At 37.7% G+C, this 20,182-nt stretch overlaps 1 protein-coding gene across 1 annotated transcript in view; it reads left to right on the top strand.

The window, feature by feature from the left end:
• The first annotated feature begins 2,893 nt into the window (after positions 1-2,893).
• Positions 2,894-20,182, top strand: part of EFHC2 (EF-hand domain (C-terminal) containing 2) — a 165,695-nt gene continuing 148,406 nt past the window's right edge. Inside the window, exon 1 of the mRNA XM_008570484.1 lies at positions 2,894-3,022. Coding sequence (XP_008568706.1) covers positions 2,969-3,022 — 54 coding nt within the window. The 5' untranslated portion in view covers positions 2,894-2,968. The remainder of the gene's footprint in view (positions 3,023-20,182) is intronic.

Consider the following 20,182-nt stretch of genomic DNA (forward strand, 5'->3'; position numbering starts at 1 on the left):
AAAAAAAAAAAAAAAAAAAAAAAAAAAAAAAAAAAAAAAAAAAGAAAATCATTTTTATTAGAACAGCTTTTTTGTTTGGAAAATGTCCTCACTGTGGAAGGCAGAGGCCTTCTGTGTGTGGAGTGTGGCTGTGACTGAGCAGTGGTCAGTGTGTGTGAGCATGTTAGAGAGGACATTGCACTTGGAATTGGAAGGTGACAGTCCCAGCTCAATGAGTTGCCAAATAGGTAGGATTACCATCAACATAAACACATGTGGAAACAATCCACCATGAAGGAGAGTCAGCCAACACAGGAAAGAGGGGAAGTGGCACCCATGAACATAAGAGATTAGAACTGTTGGTTAAGAACTCTAGGCTAAGTATGTTTAAAATGATTAAAGAGATAAAATAAGCAAGGGAAATTACAAGTAAAGAGCACAATCCTGTTTTAAAGAAAGGACAGGCTCCAAAGCTCAGTGGTTAGAGCACTGGTCTTGTAAAAGAAAGAGTATATAGATTTAAAAAGAACAAATGACACTTCTAGAAATGAAAAAATACACTTATTGAAATTAAAATTTCAATGTATTGGCTATTATCACTTTTAAAAGAATTTAATATTATTTGGTAAAAAGATGTTTATACCCTATCTCCTAAAAAAGTTAAGTACAAAGGTAGGTAAACACTAGAACAAAAATACAAACCTTCCTAAATACCCAAAGAAATTTATCAATTATAATAGCAAGGAAAACACATCATGAAGAAAAGGAAACAGTAAATATACATAATACTCACGGTCATTACAACGTAAAATAATATATTGGAGTTAACACCCAAAATATCAGTCTTATCAATTAATGTGAATGGGTTTAACTCACCTACTGAAAGAAAAATATCTTCAATGTGGCTCACAAAGTAAGACCCAACTATATGTTGTGTATAGGAGATACATCTAAATGAACATAATTCAGACAGACTGAAAATAAAGATATAGGCAAAGATGTACCAGGCAAATGGAAATGATGAGTAAGTGGGGGTTGTGATCCTGATATCAGGCAAAGTAGAATTTAGGCCAACAAATAATTAAATGTGACAAAAAAAGGATACTTTATAATGCTAAAAGCCAGTTTCACAATGTTGGTATAACAGTTATGAAAATCTATGCACCAAATAACCATCTTTTAAAAAGCAGAAATTACAGATGCGAGGAGATACAAATAGAAACATATGGCTGGTAGGAGACTTTAACACACCACGCCCAGTGCAAAGCAGGTTACGTGGCAGAAGTATAAGTAAAGACATAGAAAAAGTAAACAATATAATCAATAAAATAGATTTTCTTGATCTATACTAAGCTTTAGAACCTAATAATAGAGAATACATTTTTTCTTCTCAACTGCACATGGAATAGTTACAAAAATCGGTCAAACATTAGATCACAAAGAAAGCGTCAGTAAGTTTTGTACACTGGAAATATTACAATTCCTTCTTATCACAGTGCAATAAAACTGGAATTAAAAACAATGTCAAAAACTCAAAAATCTCTTCCATCTAGAAACTTAAAAATCTTCTATTAAACAACTCTTGGGTGAAAGAAAAAATATAAGACAAAATTACAGAATATCTAAAAAGCAAACAAATAAAAAGAAAAACCAGGTAATGAAAACAGTACCTATCATAGACCATTTGGATATGTTTAAAGTAGAGATCAGAGGAAAACCCAGTCTTACTTATATCAATAAAAAAGATGGAATGAAAATGATTGAATTACATCAACTAAAAAAGTGAGAAAAAGAACAAAATGAGCCGAAAGAAAACACAAGGAAAAAAGCAATAATGGTAAAAGCAGAAAAAATATTGAAGATTAAGAATAGGAAACAGTAGGTCAAATTAATAAATCAAAATTCTGGTTCTTTGAAAAATAAGAAAATTTATAAATGATTAGTTAAATTAATCAATCCAAAAAGAAACACAATTAGACAAAATAAGAAAGACAAAGAAGAAATGTGGAATACAAATAGGAACGAATGAACAAACTTTTTCAAATGAATAACATAAGCACTCTAAACAGGAAGGGGGGCGAACAAACCTAAGTAATTTTTGAGCACAGCATTTTTACTATATACATTAAGACAGAAGAAAAAATGTGAAAGCAAATATTGAACTCTAGTTAGTAGGTTTCTTTTTTAAAGAGACGTATGTTAGATGTTCTGAAACTGCTTTCTGGGTCTTGTAGTATTGAGAAATAAGTAAATATTCTGAGGATAATTGGAGTCAGGTTTCTTACTGTTCGAGAAGGGCATTACAAATGTGGGTATGGGACGCATATTATGAGGGAGTGGGACGCATTTTGTGCCACCTGACCCCGCCCCTGGCCGCCCCTGATTGGGCCTTACAAACGTTTAGTTCAAATATAAAAGTGTACAGGGGAAGGGCTGAAGGTGGTGGTTACCGTTGCAATGGGTTTTCGTGTGGGGTATAGGTGGCTTTATATTCATCTCGAACGTTTTAGTCCGAACATAAAAGCTGATGTAAATGCAACCTAGGAAAGCATTAACTTGTGTTACATTTCAGAGACTACACGGGTGTCATATTATTTTCTTTACTCTTCTGTGTGTTTGAACTAAATTTAATAACCAAATGGCAAAAGATGTGGCAAGAATTGTTGCCGCTGAAGTACATGAAAGGCTGTGAGCTCTCTAAAGGGGTAAAACCAGAAATCGGCGGGGGCGGGCAACGTTGCGGTTGCCAGTCTTTGTGTGCAGAGAAGAGACGCAGGGGACCCGCACCCCGCTGAGTGTGTGTGGGTGGGCGGGGGAGGTTCCCGCCGGCGTCCCCCCACCCCGGGCTCCGAGCCCCGGGCCCGCTCCAGCCCCTCCTCCCTGCGTGACGCCGCCTCCCGTCTCCAGGTAACGTGGGGGCTGAAACAAGGCGGCCCGCGAGGCGGCCGCTGCCTGCCATCCCCTCTCCTCTCGGACCGTAGACCCTCGGATGCTGAGAGTCATGAACTTGCCGTTGCTGCCCGGCAACAGCTTTAACCGCAATGTAAGTAGTCTGGGCGTCCGAGGCGAGAGGTCCCGGCCTGAGTCTGGGGTCCAGGCTGGGTCGGCCGTGGCCACCTCCGCGGACCCTACTGGAGGCTTCCTGCCGCTGATTCTCCTTCCGTGAGTTAGGTGCTACTTGGAACACACTTTATAGGCCTCTTCCCCCTGTCTCTCCAATTGCATCTGAATGCTTCTCCTACAGTAGATACATAAGTAGAATCCTTACAGGTCGCAGGACCCTCAGAGGTAGCTGATGAGAGTGATGATGATGACACGTCGAGTGTTTAATGTGTGCCAGGCACTGTGCTTTAATCGCCTTATGCGGCATTGGATGCTTCCAAAAGCCCTTTTAATTAGGCACTACTTTTATTCCCATTCTACAGTTGCGGAAACTGAGGCACAGAGCTACATAGTCTCAGTGGTGAAGCTGAGTTGCTTTCAGGCAACCTGTCTCCCAGGAGCCTAATCATCCTCCATACCCTGTGTGGAAGAGATAAATATAGTTTCCGTTATTAAATCGAAGAAATCTGGCACTCTGTAAGTGGATAGGTGGCAGAGAGGTAAGCGTTCCATCAGCCTATAAAGTTTAGTCTCAAACTTTATAGAGAGAGGCACCCAAACCTGGGGGGGGGGGGGTTCATTATTATTTAAAATCGGGAAGGGTTCATTTCAAAACAAGATGAAGGTACAAAACAACACAGAAAACCCTGAGCACTGAAGAACTTTTGCCGATAAATAGCACCTTATTTAAACAACAGGAGGAAAGTGATTCAGGCTATTGTTTGCACTGGTTACCTCACTTTCCTTGGGTTTACCAGTTGTGTTGCGGGGCAATTAGATGGAGCCACTCAGGGTATTTGTGTAAACCTCTGATAAACTTAGAAGCAGGCAGTGGATTGAGGTTTTTGACTTTATGTATTCCCAACAGTGTCTGTATCTAAGTTGTTCGCACTAAAAGTATCAGTTTTCTTCGTACCTGAGGCCACTGGATTCTGACCCCACACGTTGGCTGGTCAGTCCAACTTTGAACCATTGTTTGTGCGTTTCTTGGCTAATGGGTAGAAATTACAAATTACATGCTTCCACCATAGCATTTCCCTTTGGTAAGGTTAAGCCAGCCACACAAATAAGAAAGGTTCCTGAGAGGCAGGGCATAAAAAAAAAGATTCCACAAGTAAAGAAGCATGCTGTGTAAAAGTAATTTTAATAAAAAATGAAAGTAGAGCCTACACCTTTTGGTCCAGCAATACTTCTGATTACCAGTGCCCACCTCCTGCAGAGGTATCACAGCTCTCACAATGATTAAGGGTGGAAAGGAGAAACTATGGTTGGATGAATTATTTAAAATCTGCAAGGTTGTACTGAGTGTACTTTTGCTTTTTTTTTTTTTTAACTGCTTTTTAAATTGTGAAGTACAGCACATGTACAGAAAATTGCACAATGGATTTTCACAAAATGAACATCAAGAAATAGAATATTACCAGTATTCCAAAAGCATCCTCCTTGACTAGAGTTACCAGATTTAGCAAATAATACATGTCCCAGATAGTGCATGGGACCTATTTATACTAAAGGATTATTTGTTGTTTATATGAAATCCAAATTTAACTGAACATCTTGTGTTTTATGTGGCAACTGTACCTTTTCCATTCATTACCCCTTCTCTGCTCTCCAGACGTAACCACTATCCTGGCTTCTATCACAGTAAATAGGTTTTGCTTGCTTTTGAACTTTTTATCAATGGAAATGTACTATGATTATTTACTTATTTTTGTGACTGGCTTTTTTAGCTCCACATTATGTTTGTGAGGTTTGTCCATGTGGCTGTCTGTAGAAGTAGTTTATACATTTTCACTCCTGTATAGTATTCCCTTGTATGAATATGAGATCATTTATATATACATTTTACTCTTGATAGATATTTGGCTTGTTTGGGGTTGTTAAGAAAAGTTTTGCCATGGCTATTTTTGTTCATGTCTTTTGGTACAATTGCTAGATCACATGGTATTCATACGTTCAGCTTTAGTAGACACTGTCAAAATGACGATGCCATTTTAAATTCCCACCAGTATTTGATGTTCCTGTTGCTTTACATTCTAACACTCGATCTTGTTAGTCTTTTAAAATTCTTAGATAGATTGGTCAGTAGTTATAGTGCAACTCTTTGCAATTTTAACCCACACTTCCCTGATTCCTAATGAAGCTGAGCATGTTTAACACATTTATTGGTCATTTGGATATTGTCTTTTGTGTAATGCCTCCTTGTCTCTTGTCTAATTTTCTCCTGGGTTGCCTGTCTGATTCTTAGTGATTTGTAGGAGTTCTGTATAAATTTTAGATATTTTCTAGACTGTGGTTGACCTTTTCACTCTCTTAATGGTGTTTTTGATGAGTAATTTTTCCTTTAGGTTACTGTGTTTTGTCCCCTATTTTTGAAACAATTACTTACACGAAGATATTTCCCATGAAATATTTATATAGATATATAAAGATATATCCCATGAAGATATTTCCCATGTTATCTTGTAGAAACTTTGTTGTTTTTTCCTTTAACATTTACATATACAGTGTAAGTAGAATATATTTGTGTGGGGTGTGTGTGTGTGTGTGTGTGTGTGTTTGTGTATGAAACTAGGTAGGGCTCAGGTTGTATTTTTTTCCTATATGGATACTCAGTTGATCCACAACCATTTTTGGAAAAGACCACTCTTTTTTCTACCTCTCTGCAGAGAAGAAATCATAAATCAAGCATCCATTTATGTGTGGGTCTGTTTATAGGCTCATGATGAGTGTATTTAAAGCAATTACTTGCTTTATGTATTAGACCAATGGGACTGTGTGTGTGTGTGTCTGTGTGTGTGTGTACTAGAGAATTACAGCATACTTACTAGGTACGTTGGGCTGTCATTCAACAAAGAAGTATTTACTTATTGAGTGTCCTAGTATGTGCCCAAATCAGGTGGCTGCATTTTAAAAATTGTTGCACTAGACTTGGTACTAAATTTTGCTATGTGTTTCCAACAAAGTAATATTATTTTTAAAACTTGTAATTAGTTAAAAGATTGGATGCTTTCTGACAGTAAAGCCATATCTGGCCTTTTAATCCACACGCCCCCTGCCTCAACTACAAGCTTGTGGAATTAAATTATCAAGTGAAAAACCTTGGCCTTCTGGGGATAGCATAATTACTTGGCTGTTTGGGCTTAAAATGATGACATGAGTTGTTACTGCTTTTTCACAGAAATTAAAAAGAAACTTTTCCCTCTTACTTAGCTGCTAGTCAGTCATGAGCAATAGATTGATTTCTGTCCACAGCTAGGTGATGTGCAACTTATATTTCTGTCTCTGAAATACAAGAAGTATCGTGCTTTCTAAAATATGAACATTTGTACCACAAATGACATTAAAATTATTTTGATATGAATTAATTAAAAACCTTACGGAGGGCCGACCCTGTGGCACACTCGGGAGAGTGCGGTGCTGGGAGCGCAGCGACGCTCCCGCTGCGGGTTCGGATCCTATATAGGGATGGCCGGTGCGCTCACTGGCTGAGCGCGGTGCGGGCGACACCAAGCCAAGGGTTGCGATCCCCTTACCGGTCACGAAAAAGACACACACACACACAAAAAAAAACCTTAGGGAAAGATCACAACTAAATTCATAGTACCTTTTTCTGACAATTTAGGTGCTGGATTTCCATTGAGCTAAGAGAATCTTGTGCATATTGTCAAAATGATAGGATATTAAAGTTAAAAGGGGCGTTTCCAGCCAAAGCTGAAAATCCTTTCTACAGCATTTTGGACAGATAGCTGTGTAGCTGATCCTTAATGCCTCTAATGAATAATGAGGAGTTCACTCTCTGCTTTCTATGACGCTACCTTGCCACCATCTTAGGAGGGTTTGTTGTAAATAGCCCATGATCTAATTTTAGTGAAGCAAATGCTTCCTTGAGAAAGAAGAAAAATTATTTGAATTCACAACAGTAAAATAAAATAGGAATTTAACGAATCATGACCACTATTAAAAAAAAAGGTGGAAAGAAAAAGAATAGAGTAGAATAGAATAAAAAACTAGAGTGTATTATGCTTGGGAAGAGTAAGTATTCTTCCACGAACTTTTGTTTCTGTCCTGTGTATGCATGTGCACTCTTGCATGTGTGTGTATGTGAACTGGGCTGCATTAAAATATAGCTGGTATTGTAGTTGCAGTCAGTGTTTGAAAAACAACTCTCATTAGAGCTACCTCCATGAACCAATTTGTTGTTTTAAATTCAGATCTTCAACTTTTTTCAAGGCCAGATCTAGTCTCTCACCCTTCTGGAAGCCTTGACAAAGCCTAGTCAGCCTTTCTCAATCTTTTAAAGAAATATTTTTATATATTTAAATTTATTTTTTTCATCGTACATGTTTATGGGGTACAGTTTGTTGCTTAAGTACATGCATATATTGTATAATGATCTAATCAGAATAGTTAGCATATCTGTCACTTAAACATTTATCATTTCTTTGTGGCTATAACATTCAAGATCCTCTTTTCTGGCTATCTTGAAATATACAATACAGTATTATTAGTATTGTCACTGTAGGGCACCAGAACTTATTCTTCCTATCTAACTGTAACTTTGTAACTTTGCACCAGTCTACCAACCTTTCCCTGGCTCCTCTCCCCTCCATTCCCTGCCTCGGGTAACCACTATTCTACTCTATTTCTCTGTTTTTTTCTGTTTTTAAATTTATTTTTCTTAATTGACCCATGATAATTGTATATGTTTATGGAGTACAGTATGATATTTGGCAATGATCATATCAGGTGCTTAGTATATCCATCACCTCAAACATTTGTCACTTCTTTGTGTTAGGAACATTCAACATCATCTCGACTAGCTGTTCAAAGACACACAGAACTTTGTTGTTAACCGCAGTCTCCCTATATTACTATAGAACCCTACATCCCATTCTTCCTACCTCTCTGCTATTTTGTATTCACTCACCACCCTCTCCCCATCCCCCCAAAAAGTTTTTGAGGTAAAGTTCACATAACATAAAATCAGCTATTAACCATTTAAAATATACAGTTCGATGGCATTTAGTACATTCACAGTGTTGTACAACTATCACCTCTAACTAGTTCCAAGACATCTTCATCCCCCCAAAATCTCAATTGTTTTACCCTGGAAGAATCTTTGAAATGATTTTCAGGTCTTAAAATTACATCTATAGACTATTGTACATTAGCGTGGTCAGTGAGTTTTAGATATAATAATCTAATAAAAATTGTCTTTTTTTGAGTAGAGAACGATAGTTTTCTGTGGATCTGTTGATGTCAGCCAACTTATTTACCTACTCTTTCTCTTTCCCACAAAGGGTATCAACTCTAAAACAAGTGGAAGTATAATAGAGGAAACTCAGGTTGTCTTTTCTTACGGTGAAATTTCCTACTTGATTTTTTTTGTCCTTTGTATTTTCTCCAAATAGGCCGCTCATAGTTTCTACTATAGAGGGTGCAAATGAGGAATGATATGTTATATATGGTCTGAGCAAGAGTAGTTTTCTTGGCTGTTTAAAACTAAAAATGACGTTTAGCCAGCTTTTTAAGAAAAATCAAAACAGGTAGTTAAACTTAGCTTACCCTTCTTTCCTTTATCTTCCTTTCTTTCCTTTTCATGTATTTAAAAAAACTCATAAATCAGCATAATTTACTTCTGTTAAATAATCCAAGATTATAATAACTGTTTTAATCCAAGATGGGATTTACTTTTTCAAAAAGTGGGTTTGCAATGTTCATTGCAGCACTCTTTACAATAGCCAAGAGTTGGAACCAGCCCAAATGTCCATCATCGGATGAGTGGATATGGAAAATGTGGTATATCTACACAATGGAATACTACTCAGCTATAAAAAAGAATGAAATACTGCCATTTGCAACAACATGGATGGACCTTGAGAGAATTATATTAAGTGAAACAAGTCAGGCAGAGAAAGAGAAATACCACATGTTCTCACTTATTGCTGGGAGCTAAAAATTAATAAATAAATTCACACACACACACACACACAAAAAAAAACTCTGGGGGGCGGGGGGGAAGAAGATATAACAACTACAATTACTTGAAGTTGATACGACAAGCAAACAGAAAGGACATTGTTGGCTGGGAGGGGGGAGAGGGAGGAGGGAGGGAGGTTTTGGTAAGGGGCAACAATAACCACAATGTATATCGACAAAATGAAATTTAAAAAAAAAAGTGGGTTTAGTTGACTTAATTTAAATAAAGGTTATAAATCCATTTTATTTAATACTATTTATAACATGAAAATATATTGATAATGTTAAATAGTAAAGTTACTAAAACCATGTAACAAAGCAATAGAATGAAAATATAACTGAAGACACAATTTTATACAAGACTTAAAAATTAAGATTTTTTACTGACTGACATGATCAGGCTCAAATATAGGCAGTTACAGAATTATAATCTTGATTTCTTTATAGACCTGTATATAAGTAGAGTGTTATCTTTTAAAAACTAAAAGTGAAGAATAAAATTTATCTCTCTGGTGTGAAACCTATTCTTATATTTTGCCACATAAATAAATACTCAATTCTGGGTCAAACTTTGGTTTTTAATATATATATATATATATTTTTTTGGCGGCTGGCTGGTACAGGGATCCGAACCCTCGACCTTGGTGTTTATAGCACCATGCTCTAAGCAACTGATATAACTGGCCAGCCCTTCTGGGTCAAACTTGAGATAAGCACACATCAATTTTATTTTCAGCTGAAGTGAGATTTCCGGCCCTTCTCAATACCTGTCAAACAAGAAAAGCTTTGCTTACACATATGAGGGTATTTCAGAAAGTTCATGGAACGATTGTATTCATTCTATTTTTCCACAAACTTTTTGAAGTACACTCATATAAGAAGTTGGAAACAGTAGCAAAATGGTCACTGCTTTCTTCTGAATGGCAGGATACTTGACTTTCATGTAAATTCAGAATTCGTCATAGGGTAGTTGTATGTTTAACTTTATAAGAAATTGCCAAATTGTCTTCCAAAGTGGCTATACCATTTTGTGTTTCCACCAGCAATGAATGAGAATTCTTGTTATTCTTAATCCTTGTAAGCAATTGGTATTGTCAGTGTTTTGGATTTTAGCTATTTTTAATAGGCATGTAGTGGTATCTCATCTTGGTTTTAATTTTTATTTTCCTAATGGGTATAATGTTGAACATCTTTTCATGTGCTTATTTGCCATCCATATATCCCCTTTGGTGAAATGTCTGTTCATGTGTTTTACTCCTTTTTAATTTGGTTGTTTCCTTACTGTTGAGTTTTGAGAGTTTTTTTTTTATGTATTCTGGATCCAAGTTGGATATATGGTCTGCAAATATTTTCTCCCAGTCTGTGGCTTGAATTTTCACTCTCTTAAAATAAGGCTAGAAAATATGAATAATTTTTAAAGATAAAATGCAACATGAGTTCAAACTGATATTTCCAATGCAAATTAAGGATTATAGGGTTTTTGTTGAACTTATTTGATTTTATATTTTTCTTTTACTTACACTGAAAATCTTGATTCATAGGACATTAGCGTAATTACTTATTTGCTTTATCCTACCATAAAAATGTACTCATATAATAGTTTTTGATTAGTAATAATGATATTATTAACAATTTAAGTTTTGAAAATAGTTCAAGATTTGTAGTTCTTTCTGTTTTTAGGGTATGTCCCACTAGGAATGTAGTGTCAAATTACTACATTTTACTTTCATTTAAATGATTTCTGGCAGTATGGTTAAATCACCAACTCAATACCCAGTTAGGTTCATTTGTTTCATTGTGCTTTTGATTCTTAACTTAAAAATATTTTTGTTTCATTATAAAGTAAAACATTTGTATGGTCTCAAAGTAAAATTTACAAAGTAAGGTACTTCCAGAGAGGTTTAGTTTTCTTCTCTGTCCCTTTAATCTTATTCCCTCCCTCTTTAAGTAACTTTAAAAATGAAAACTATTTAGCTTTGGGTTATCCTTCCTTTTTTCCTTTTGGTTTTTAAAAAGCAAATTCTTACCTATATTCACATGCTACCCCTTTATTAAATAAATGGTAACATACTCTATGCATTCTCTTGCACCTTCCTTTTTTCATTTTTACAGTATATCTTGGAGATCGCTTTGTAGTAGTATACAGAGCTATTCCTCATTCCTTTTTACAGCTACATAGTTCTCCACTGTGTGGACTTACAGTAGTTTATTCAAGCCATCCCCTTTTGAGGTGTAGTTGTATTATTTTCAATCTTTTGCAATTACAAATAATGCTGCAATAAATAGCCAAAGTTGTGCCTCAAAAGACACCATGAAAAAAGTGACAAGGCAGGCAACAGTGTGGGAGAAAATATTTGCAAAGCACATATTTGATAAGGGACTTAGATCCAGAATATATAAAGAACTCTCAAAACTTGACAATAAACAAATAATCCAATTTAAAAATGGGCAAAGGATCTGAATAGATATTTATCAAAAGAAAATATATAAATAGCCAATAAGCACATTAAAAGATGTTCAACATTATTAGTCATTAGAGAAACGCAAATTAAAAGCACAATGAGCTATGACTTCATACCCACTAAAATGGCTATAACAAAAAAGACATAAGTGTTGGCAAGGATGTGGAGAAATTAGAACCCTCATACACTGCTGGTAGGAGTGTAAAATGGTGCTGCTGCTGTGGAAAACAGTCTGGCAGTTTCTCAAGTGATTAAACATAAGGTTACTGTGTAACATAGCACTCTTAAGTATATACCTAAGAGAAAAGAAAACATGTCCACACAAAAATATGTACGCGAATGTTCATGATAGCATTATTCATAGAACCCCCAAAATGGAAACAGCCCAAATGTCTATCAGCTGATGGATAGATAAACAAAATGTGGTATATCCATATGATGGAATATTATTTGGCCATAAAAAGAAATAAAATGCTGGTACATGCTACAACAAGGGATACTTCAAAAGCATTATATTAAAAGCAAAATGCAAAAGACTACATACTGTATGACCCCATGTGGAGCCAGGGCTAAGGCTAATGTTGGAATCCTGCTCACAGTGCCAATTGTGGCACTCTTTTTTTTTTTTTTTTCCGTGTCCGGCAACAGATCGCAACCCTCAGTGTCGCCCCCGTACCGGGCCGGGACCGGCAACGGGATCGCAACCTCGGTGTTGCCCCTGCGCCTCGCTCAGCCAGTGAGCGGGAACCGGTCTGTATGTGGGATCCGAACCCTCGGTGGGAGCGCCTCCGCGCTTCCCAAGTGACGCACTAGCGCAGTGCGCCACCAGGCCGGCCCCAATTGTGGCACTCTTAATCCTGTTTGTGACACCAATTGTCTAGGTACATGACCATGCCAGTTTTTGGGCTCTTTTACCTTCCTGTAATCTTGCTCCAACTGGCCAATTGCCAAGCTAGGGCTGGGTCTGGAGCTCACAGACCCCTCAAGCCCGTTCACAGACTGGGTGACAAACCCTTCACACTCCAGGCTGGGTTCCCAGACCCCTTACTTGTAGGTCTGTGAACTAGGTAACCGGCCAAAAGGTCCTTAGAGCCATAGGTTGGAAAGCGTGGCTGCGCTGGGCGGACGCCTGAGGCAGACGCCCACCTGCCTGCTTCACTAAAACTCTTCTCTACCTCTTTCCCTCTCTCTCTCTCTTTGTGTCTCTCTGTCTCTCTGTCTTTCTGTGTCTGTCTCTCTCTCTCTCCTTAGAACACAAGAATAGCAACAAAACTAAAAAGATACATTGGCACACATGTGCACTAACCACACACACACACACACACACACACACACACACACACACACACACAATTTGCTTACAAAGAATGCTGAACCACACCCAGCTGGACCCGAGGCGAGGGCCCTGACCAAACTATTCTATTTTCCCAACACCCCATTTATGTGAAATGTACAGAATAGGCAAATCTATAGAGATGGAAACTAGATTAGTGGTTGCCTAGAGCTGTGTGGAGGAAGGGAAGAAATGAAATTGATTGCTGATGCATATGGCATTTCTTTTTGGGATGATGAAAGTGTTCTAAAATTAGATTATGGTGATGATTGCACAATTCCGTAATTAAACTAGACTCCATGGAATTGTACGTTTTAAATGGGTGAAGTGTATGATAGATAAGTTATATTTCAATAAAGCTATTAAACAAATAAATAAATAGCCAAAGAAAGGAGTTGGCAATGGTGTGTTGCTGGGAAGACAAAACAGTAGGTATCTCCTATGCCAGATCACAGGATAGTTTTGATTTGAAGAATGCTGTCACTTTGTTCCTTGATATCCATAATAATGGCTGTTGGGAGCCAACAAACTTTGTCTGCCCACGCCAGCCACAGACTCAATACCTGTGAGTCTGGATGCTCTCCCTAGCCTTAGCATCCCTTTCTTTAAAATATTTTTGTTTATGTTTTTAAATTATACGAGCAAACTTGAAATAATGTAATTAAATTATTACAAATATTAATATAATATTATTATATTAAAGTAATGAAATTACTTCATTTCAGACTTGGCTACTTCTTGAAGCTGCCATTTATACTTTGAAAATGGCATAATATTTTATTGCTATTCCTAAATGTCAATTTGGGATTGAGAACTTAGATTCCCTTTGCCTATTTAGGGATCAAACACCTGACTTTGGTCACTGCATTCTTTTTTTTTGTTTGTTTTTTGTTTTCTGACTGGTAAGGGGATCGCAGCCCTTGGCACGGTGTGGTCCGCACCACGCTCAGCCAGTGAGTGCACCGGCCGTCCCTATATAGGATCCGAACCCGCAGCCTTGGCGCTATCAACGCCGCACTCTCTCTAGTGAGCCACGGGGCCAGCCCTGGTCACTGCATTCTGATGGAACTTTATAGCTCTGTCACCTAGGATACGTATGGCTATAAGTAACAGAACACCTGACTAACAGTGGCTTAGGCCAAATTAATTATCTCACATCATAAGAACTTGAGAGGCATAGCAGTTTGAGGTTTAGGCAGTGGCTGATGAATGTCATAAAGGATGCAAGCTCTTTTTATCTCTCCATTCTGCCATCTCTAAAATATTGGCTTTTCTTTCTTAGGCTTATGACTTCATGGTTGCAAAATGGTTGCCTCAATTCCAGTCATCACAACTAATCATAACCATATTCAAGGCAAGCAGGAAAGAGAGGAGGGGGAAACAGCTTTTCTCATATCAGAAAACAAAAAGTTTCCCAGGAGCCCCCCAATAGATTTCTTCCTTCCATCTTATTTGCTAAAATTGAGTCACATGGCTATCTTTTGCTATAAGGGGTACTGGGAAGTTATCTTGACTTTTTTACCATTTATTTTTGGAAGTGGGAAAGGGCAAAGGGGATTAATAATGGCAGTTGGGAGCCAACAAACTTTGTCTGCCACACCAGCCACAGATTCAGTACCTGTGAGTCTGGATGCTCTCCCTAGCCTTAGCGTCCCTTTCTTTAAAATATTTTAGTTTTAGTTTTAAAATTAAACAAGTAACATATGAATATATCATCATTGTAAAAGATTCCAGCAATATTGTTCTTTCTAAACAATCTTCTTTTCCATAATGGAAAAGAAATCTAATATTCCAGTGAAACCAGCATGCTCACTATCTGTCCTTTGAATATATTTTGGACTTTGCCATTCAATTATTAGTTTCTTTGTCCTCTTCACTGACAGCATCCTCATGCTTCTTCCTCCCATCTAGATCCTAGACTTCCCTCAAAACCTGGCTCTAATGCCCCCTCCTCACAACAGCCTTCCCCTGTCATCTCAGCAAGAACCGTCTCTCTGTCTACATAACCCCGAATGCTCATATTTTCCAGACCATTCATTTAGTGCTTTAGTTCCTGTGTTGTGTTTTGCGTTCTTTATGTGTGATTGTGGTAGTTCTCAGCTGGCTGAGAAACTGTGATCGGGTGCTCTTTGGGTTGCCTTCCATGTTTTCGGTGCCTCCCTTACACAAGGCAAGTCCCTAATAGGCGATCGTTCCTTGCCCTTCTCTACCTGCAGCAACTGTGGTTAAAAACTAGACAGGGATAAACACAGCTTTGGAGAATCATCTCTGGAATTAGCCTCTTGCTATGTCTTCCACTGCTGCTGTGGACCAAAATAATTCCTATTTTAGCAACAGCAAATATAAAGGAAGAATAAAGTCATTTGCTTTTGTGGCTTAAATAGTGTATTAGTCAGGGTTCTCCAGAGAGACAGAATCAATAGGATATGTTATAATTATATGAGAGGGATTTATTAGGGGAATTAGCTCACGTGGCTATGAAGAAAAGTCCCACAACAGGCCGTCGATAAACTGGATGCTGGTAGCGTGGCTCAGTCCAAGTCCAGAGGCCTCAGAACCAGGGAAAATGATGGTGTCATTGGTGTAAGTTCTGGAACGCAAAAGCTGAAGAGTCTCAATCTCTGATGTCCACGGACAGGAGAGAAAAGTGTATCCCAGCTCCAGCAGATTGAGAGAGAGAGCTTCTCCTCTTTCCTCTGTCTTTTGTTCTCTCTGGAGCCCCAGTGGATTGGATGGTTCCCACCCACACTGAGGCTGGGTCTTTCACACCCAGGCCACTCAGACTGTCATACTAATCTCTGCTGGAAACACCCTCATGGACACACCTGAAAAGGTTGCTTTACCAGGTTTCTCAGCATTCCTTCATCTAACCAAGTTGACACCTAGAATTAACTTTCACAAATAGGCTATAAGCCTCTAAGGATGCATGGCTTATACAAAGCAGCCAGGGCAGCATGAAGATGTCCCTACGCGGGTTGTGATTCAAAGCCTCTCTGTGGCCTATTATGCCATGCTGAAGGACATTTCTCTCTTCCTTGTTGGCATCCATTTGGCTTTTCTGGAAGCAGTAGATTTTTCTATTCACATACATCAGACAGGACTCCTTAGGTTTCCAGATATGCTAATAGTGCAAATATAAAGGGATTTCTTGAGCCATTTCTTAGGGAGTTTATTCTGCTCCTACAGTTGCAGAAAGGGCAGAACCAACTTCTTGGGGGTAGGAGGGTGGATTCCCCAAAGCAAAGGGAAGTGAGAGGTGGGCATTTTTACTCCCTCATTACTCAGGGCCAGGATGTCAAATTTGACCTGGCAACTCCCCTATGACAAGGTGACCAGCTTGACCAGTTGAAGGCCAAACCAATTCTTTGCTTTACTAATGATGTGTTTGGCATCCCAAAGGAGGGAATGGTCAAAACCAGCTAGGTTTTGGGGAGTGGTCAATCCCATGGTTTAACTGTAATTTAGACTACCTTTTCTTCTTCATATGTGTTTGGTAATTGAAAAATGCTGCTCTATTAGATTTAAGTGGAGATGTTTGTTTTTATCATTTACAGGACTATTTCCATTATCTTTTTTGTTAAGAGTTTTGTTATTTATTGCTCAGCTGCGTTCATGTTCATACCTAATACTTTATAAAAGGCACCTGAGTGGAACCTTTCTCAGTGACCACGGAAAGTGAACCCTCTCTTTCCTTGTCTTGTTGATTGAAGTTTTTATTGAGATAATAGTAAATTCACATGTAGACTCACGTAAGAAATAATACAGAGAGGTTTTGTGTGCCCTTCACCCAGTTTCCCCCAATGGTAACTTTTTGCAAAACTATATGTCACAACCAGTACATTGACATTGATATGATCCACTGATCTTATTCAGATTTCCCTAGGTTTACTTGTATTCATTTGTGTGTGTTTATTTAGTTTAAACATTTCATTATGTGTGTAGGTTCCTGTGGCCACCACCACAGTAAAGATACAGAACAATTCCATCACCATAAAGATCCTTCCTGTTATACTTTATAATCATACCCACCTCCCTTCCATCCCTGTCCCCAATCCCCTGCAACCACTAATGTGTTCTCAATTTCTGAGATTTTGTTACTTCAAAAATGTTACATGAATGGAATCATAAAGTATGTATCTTTTGAATTGGTTTTTTTTTTTTTTTCATTTGGCATAATTCCCTGGAGATTTATCCAGGTCGTTGCATGTATCAATTGTTCATTCATTTTTATCACTGAGTAGTATTCCATATATGTGCCAGTTTTTTTAATAACTTGCCTGCTGAAGGACATCTGGGCTATTTCTGGTTTTTGACTATTACAAATAAAGCTGCTATGAACATTCATGTACAGGTTTTCGTGGGAACATATGTTTTCATTTCTCTGGGATAAAGGCCCAAGAGTGTAATTGCTGGGTTGTATGATGATTGCATGTTTAATTTCACTTAAAAAACGATCAAACTGTTTTTGAGAGCAAATTACCATTTTGCATTCCCAACAGCAATGTATGCAGGATCTAGTTTCTCCGCACCTTGGTCAGCATTTAGTGTTGTCTTTATTTTTTATTTTAGCTGTCTGATAGGTGTGTAGTGATATCTCATTGTGGGTTTAATTGGCATTTCTCTGATGGTTAATGAGTTGAATATCTTTTAGCGTGCTTATTTGCCATTTATATATCCACCTTGGTGAAATGTTTATGTCTTTTGCCCATTTTTTAAAATTTGTCTTTTTACTGAAACGTAATTGTTTTGCCAGTTTTTAAGTTGGATTGTTTATTTACTGTTGAGTTTTGAGAATTCTTTTTACATTCTAGATACTAGTCCTTTGTGATGTGGTTTGCACATATTTTCTCCCAGAATGTAGCTTGTCTTTTCATCCAGTTAACAGTGTCTTTTGTAGAGCAAAGTTTATAATTTTGATGAGGTCCAATTTATCAGTTTTTTCCTTTTATGGATTGTGCTTTTTGTGTCAAGTCTGAGAACTCTTTGTTTAGCCCTAGATCTTGAAGATTGTTTCCTGTGTTTTTTTCCTAAACATTTTATAGTTGTTCATTTTATATTTGTCTGTGATTCATTTTGAGTTAATTTGTGTACAAGGTGTGATATTTAGGTTGTGATTAATTTTTTGGCCTATGGATGCCCAATTTCTCCAGCACCATCTGTTGAAAAAGCTACCTTCCATTGAATTGCTTTTGCATCTTTGTAGAAAATCATTTGAACATATTTGCATGGATCTCTTTCTGGGTCCTCTATTCTATTCCATTGATCCGTGTGTCTATGCCACACTTTTTTTAAATTACTGTAGCTATATAGTAAACCTTAATCTCAGGCTCAGTCATTCCTCCCACATTTTCTTTGTCAAGGTTCTCCTTTGTCTTTCTTTTTCCCAGTGTATAAAGAAAATTACCCTTTAGATCATTTAATAATCTTATTCTGTTAAAAAAAAATTAAAGAACAGCTTTTAGAGACTGCATACATTAGTTTATGGTGCTTTCTATTACAAGTAATGGAATACCTGACCAATAGAGGCTTGAACAAGCAGGGATTTATTTTTTTCACCAAGCAGGAAGTTTGGAGGTGGGTGGCTGCTGTATGTGTTCAGAGGATCAATTTTGTCTCAGCCAGCATCTCTGCAATCCTTCCCACTTTCCTGCCCATGATCCCAAGGTGGCTGCTGCAGCTCCAGGCATCATGTACACATCTCAAGGCAAGAAGAGGTGAACAGGGGTAGCATCATTTGCATCTGTCTCTTGGCTAAATGAGAGCAAAAACCTTTTCTAGAATCCTAAAACAGACTTCTTAAAAAGAGGCTGAGGAAACAAGCGCCATGTTTAGCTTTTTCTGGAGTTTTTAAATGGAGACAGGCAAGGGAGAAGGAATTTGGGAATGGATGTACTAATCACTTACATTGAACCAGTGATTTTAACTGACTTTGGGTTAGTCTTTAGAATTCTCTTTATTGATTGAATTGAATTATATAAAGAAAAAAAATCAGAGTCTTGTGAGGAAGGTGCTAGACATCTCTCTAAATCTTATTGATTTAAATTTTATTTTCTACTCTACTAATTTTAATACATTATTAAATATATACAGTCAGTCTTATTGTTATATTGAGAATCACAAGCATAACACTTTCCCAAGTTAGGTTTGGAAAGATAGGAAAATTAGCTTAAAAATGTTTGAGGTTTTCTTTGACATGGCTTTTTTATTTGCACATTTGGGTTACTGTTTGAGTGATTTAGCTTTATTAATAAGTAATGATAGCTTTCACGCTCTTATGCTCTTGAGCTCTAAGATCCCACTATACCCAAGGCAATTTTATTATTTTCTCTGGGATGTTCACAGTATCTGCTGAATGACGTTTTCTTCTCCATAAAAGTACAAAATAGAAGAAAAGAGAAAATGAATTCTAAAATAAATATGATATGAAGGGAGAAAAAAACCCCACACTATTTATGGAACAGAAGCAAACTAGTCCGGAACCTGATCAGGCAGGAATATCTAAGAATGATAGTTTTAGATAATTCTATATCAAATATTCTGTTAACCTCAAAAATAGTTAGAAAAACATATGTTGTTAATGTTTATTGAAATATTAAATATTAACTGGCTCTCTTAAGCCCCCAAATTTCCAGTAACTGCTGGTGGCTATAGAGGAGTTTCTATAGCACTCTCTTCTGATACCTGCCCTGCTTTTATGGAATTGAGTCTAGATCCAATTATCTGATCTGTTTCTTCCCGTCCAGGTCATGGTGGTCATTTTTGCTATTATAGTTATCCAAAGCAAAAGTAACAATTCAACACTGATAAAGTTCTATTACTTTTATCCAAAAGGGCACAAAGAATGTGAGTCCCAAGGTTTTGCATCTTGGATTCACCACTTACACTAGTTGAGTGACCTTGGGCAAATTACTCTCTGTGCCTCAGAATCTTACAGATTCTTGTAGATCTTACGGATGGGGATAATGATAGAGCATACTCAGATTTTTTTCTGGGGGTTAAGAGAGCTTAATGGTTCTAAAGTGCTTAGAACAGTGCTATAATTGCTAGCTATGATGGCAACAGGAATGATATTCACATTTGCAAAGATAAGCATCTGGCTCATGGTTGTCTCAGTGAGCTGTCAGGTTCTTACCAAGTACCTCACTCTTCCTGCCTTTGCCATGTGCTGTCAAGCATTTGGGCTTTGGAGTGCAGTATAGAAAGAAATGAGAGACTCTGCTGAGAGAAATTAGAGAGGATACAAGAAGATGGAAAGAGGGCTGGCCCGGTGGCGCACTGCTACAGTGCGCCGCTTGGGAGCGCGGCGGCGCTCCCGCTGAGGGTT

This window comes from Galeopterus variegatus, unplaced genomic scaffold (assembly GCF_000696425.1).
Source record: "Galeopterus variegatus unplaced genomic scaffold, G_variegatus-3.0.2 Scaffold607, whole genome shotgun sequence".
Classification (NCBI taxonomy): Eukaryota; Metazoa; Chordata; class Mammalia; order Dermoptera; family Cynocephalidae; genus Galeopterus; species Galeopterus variegatus.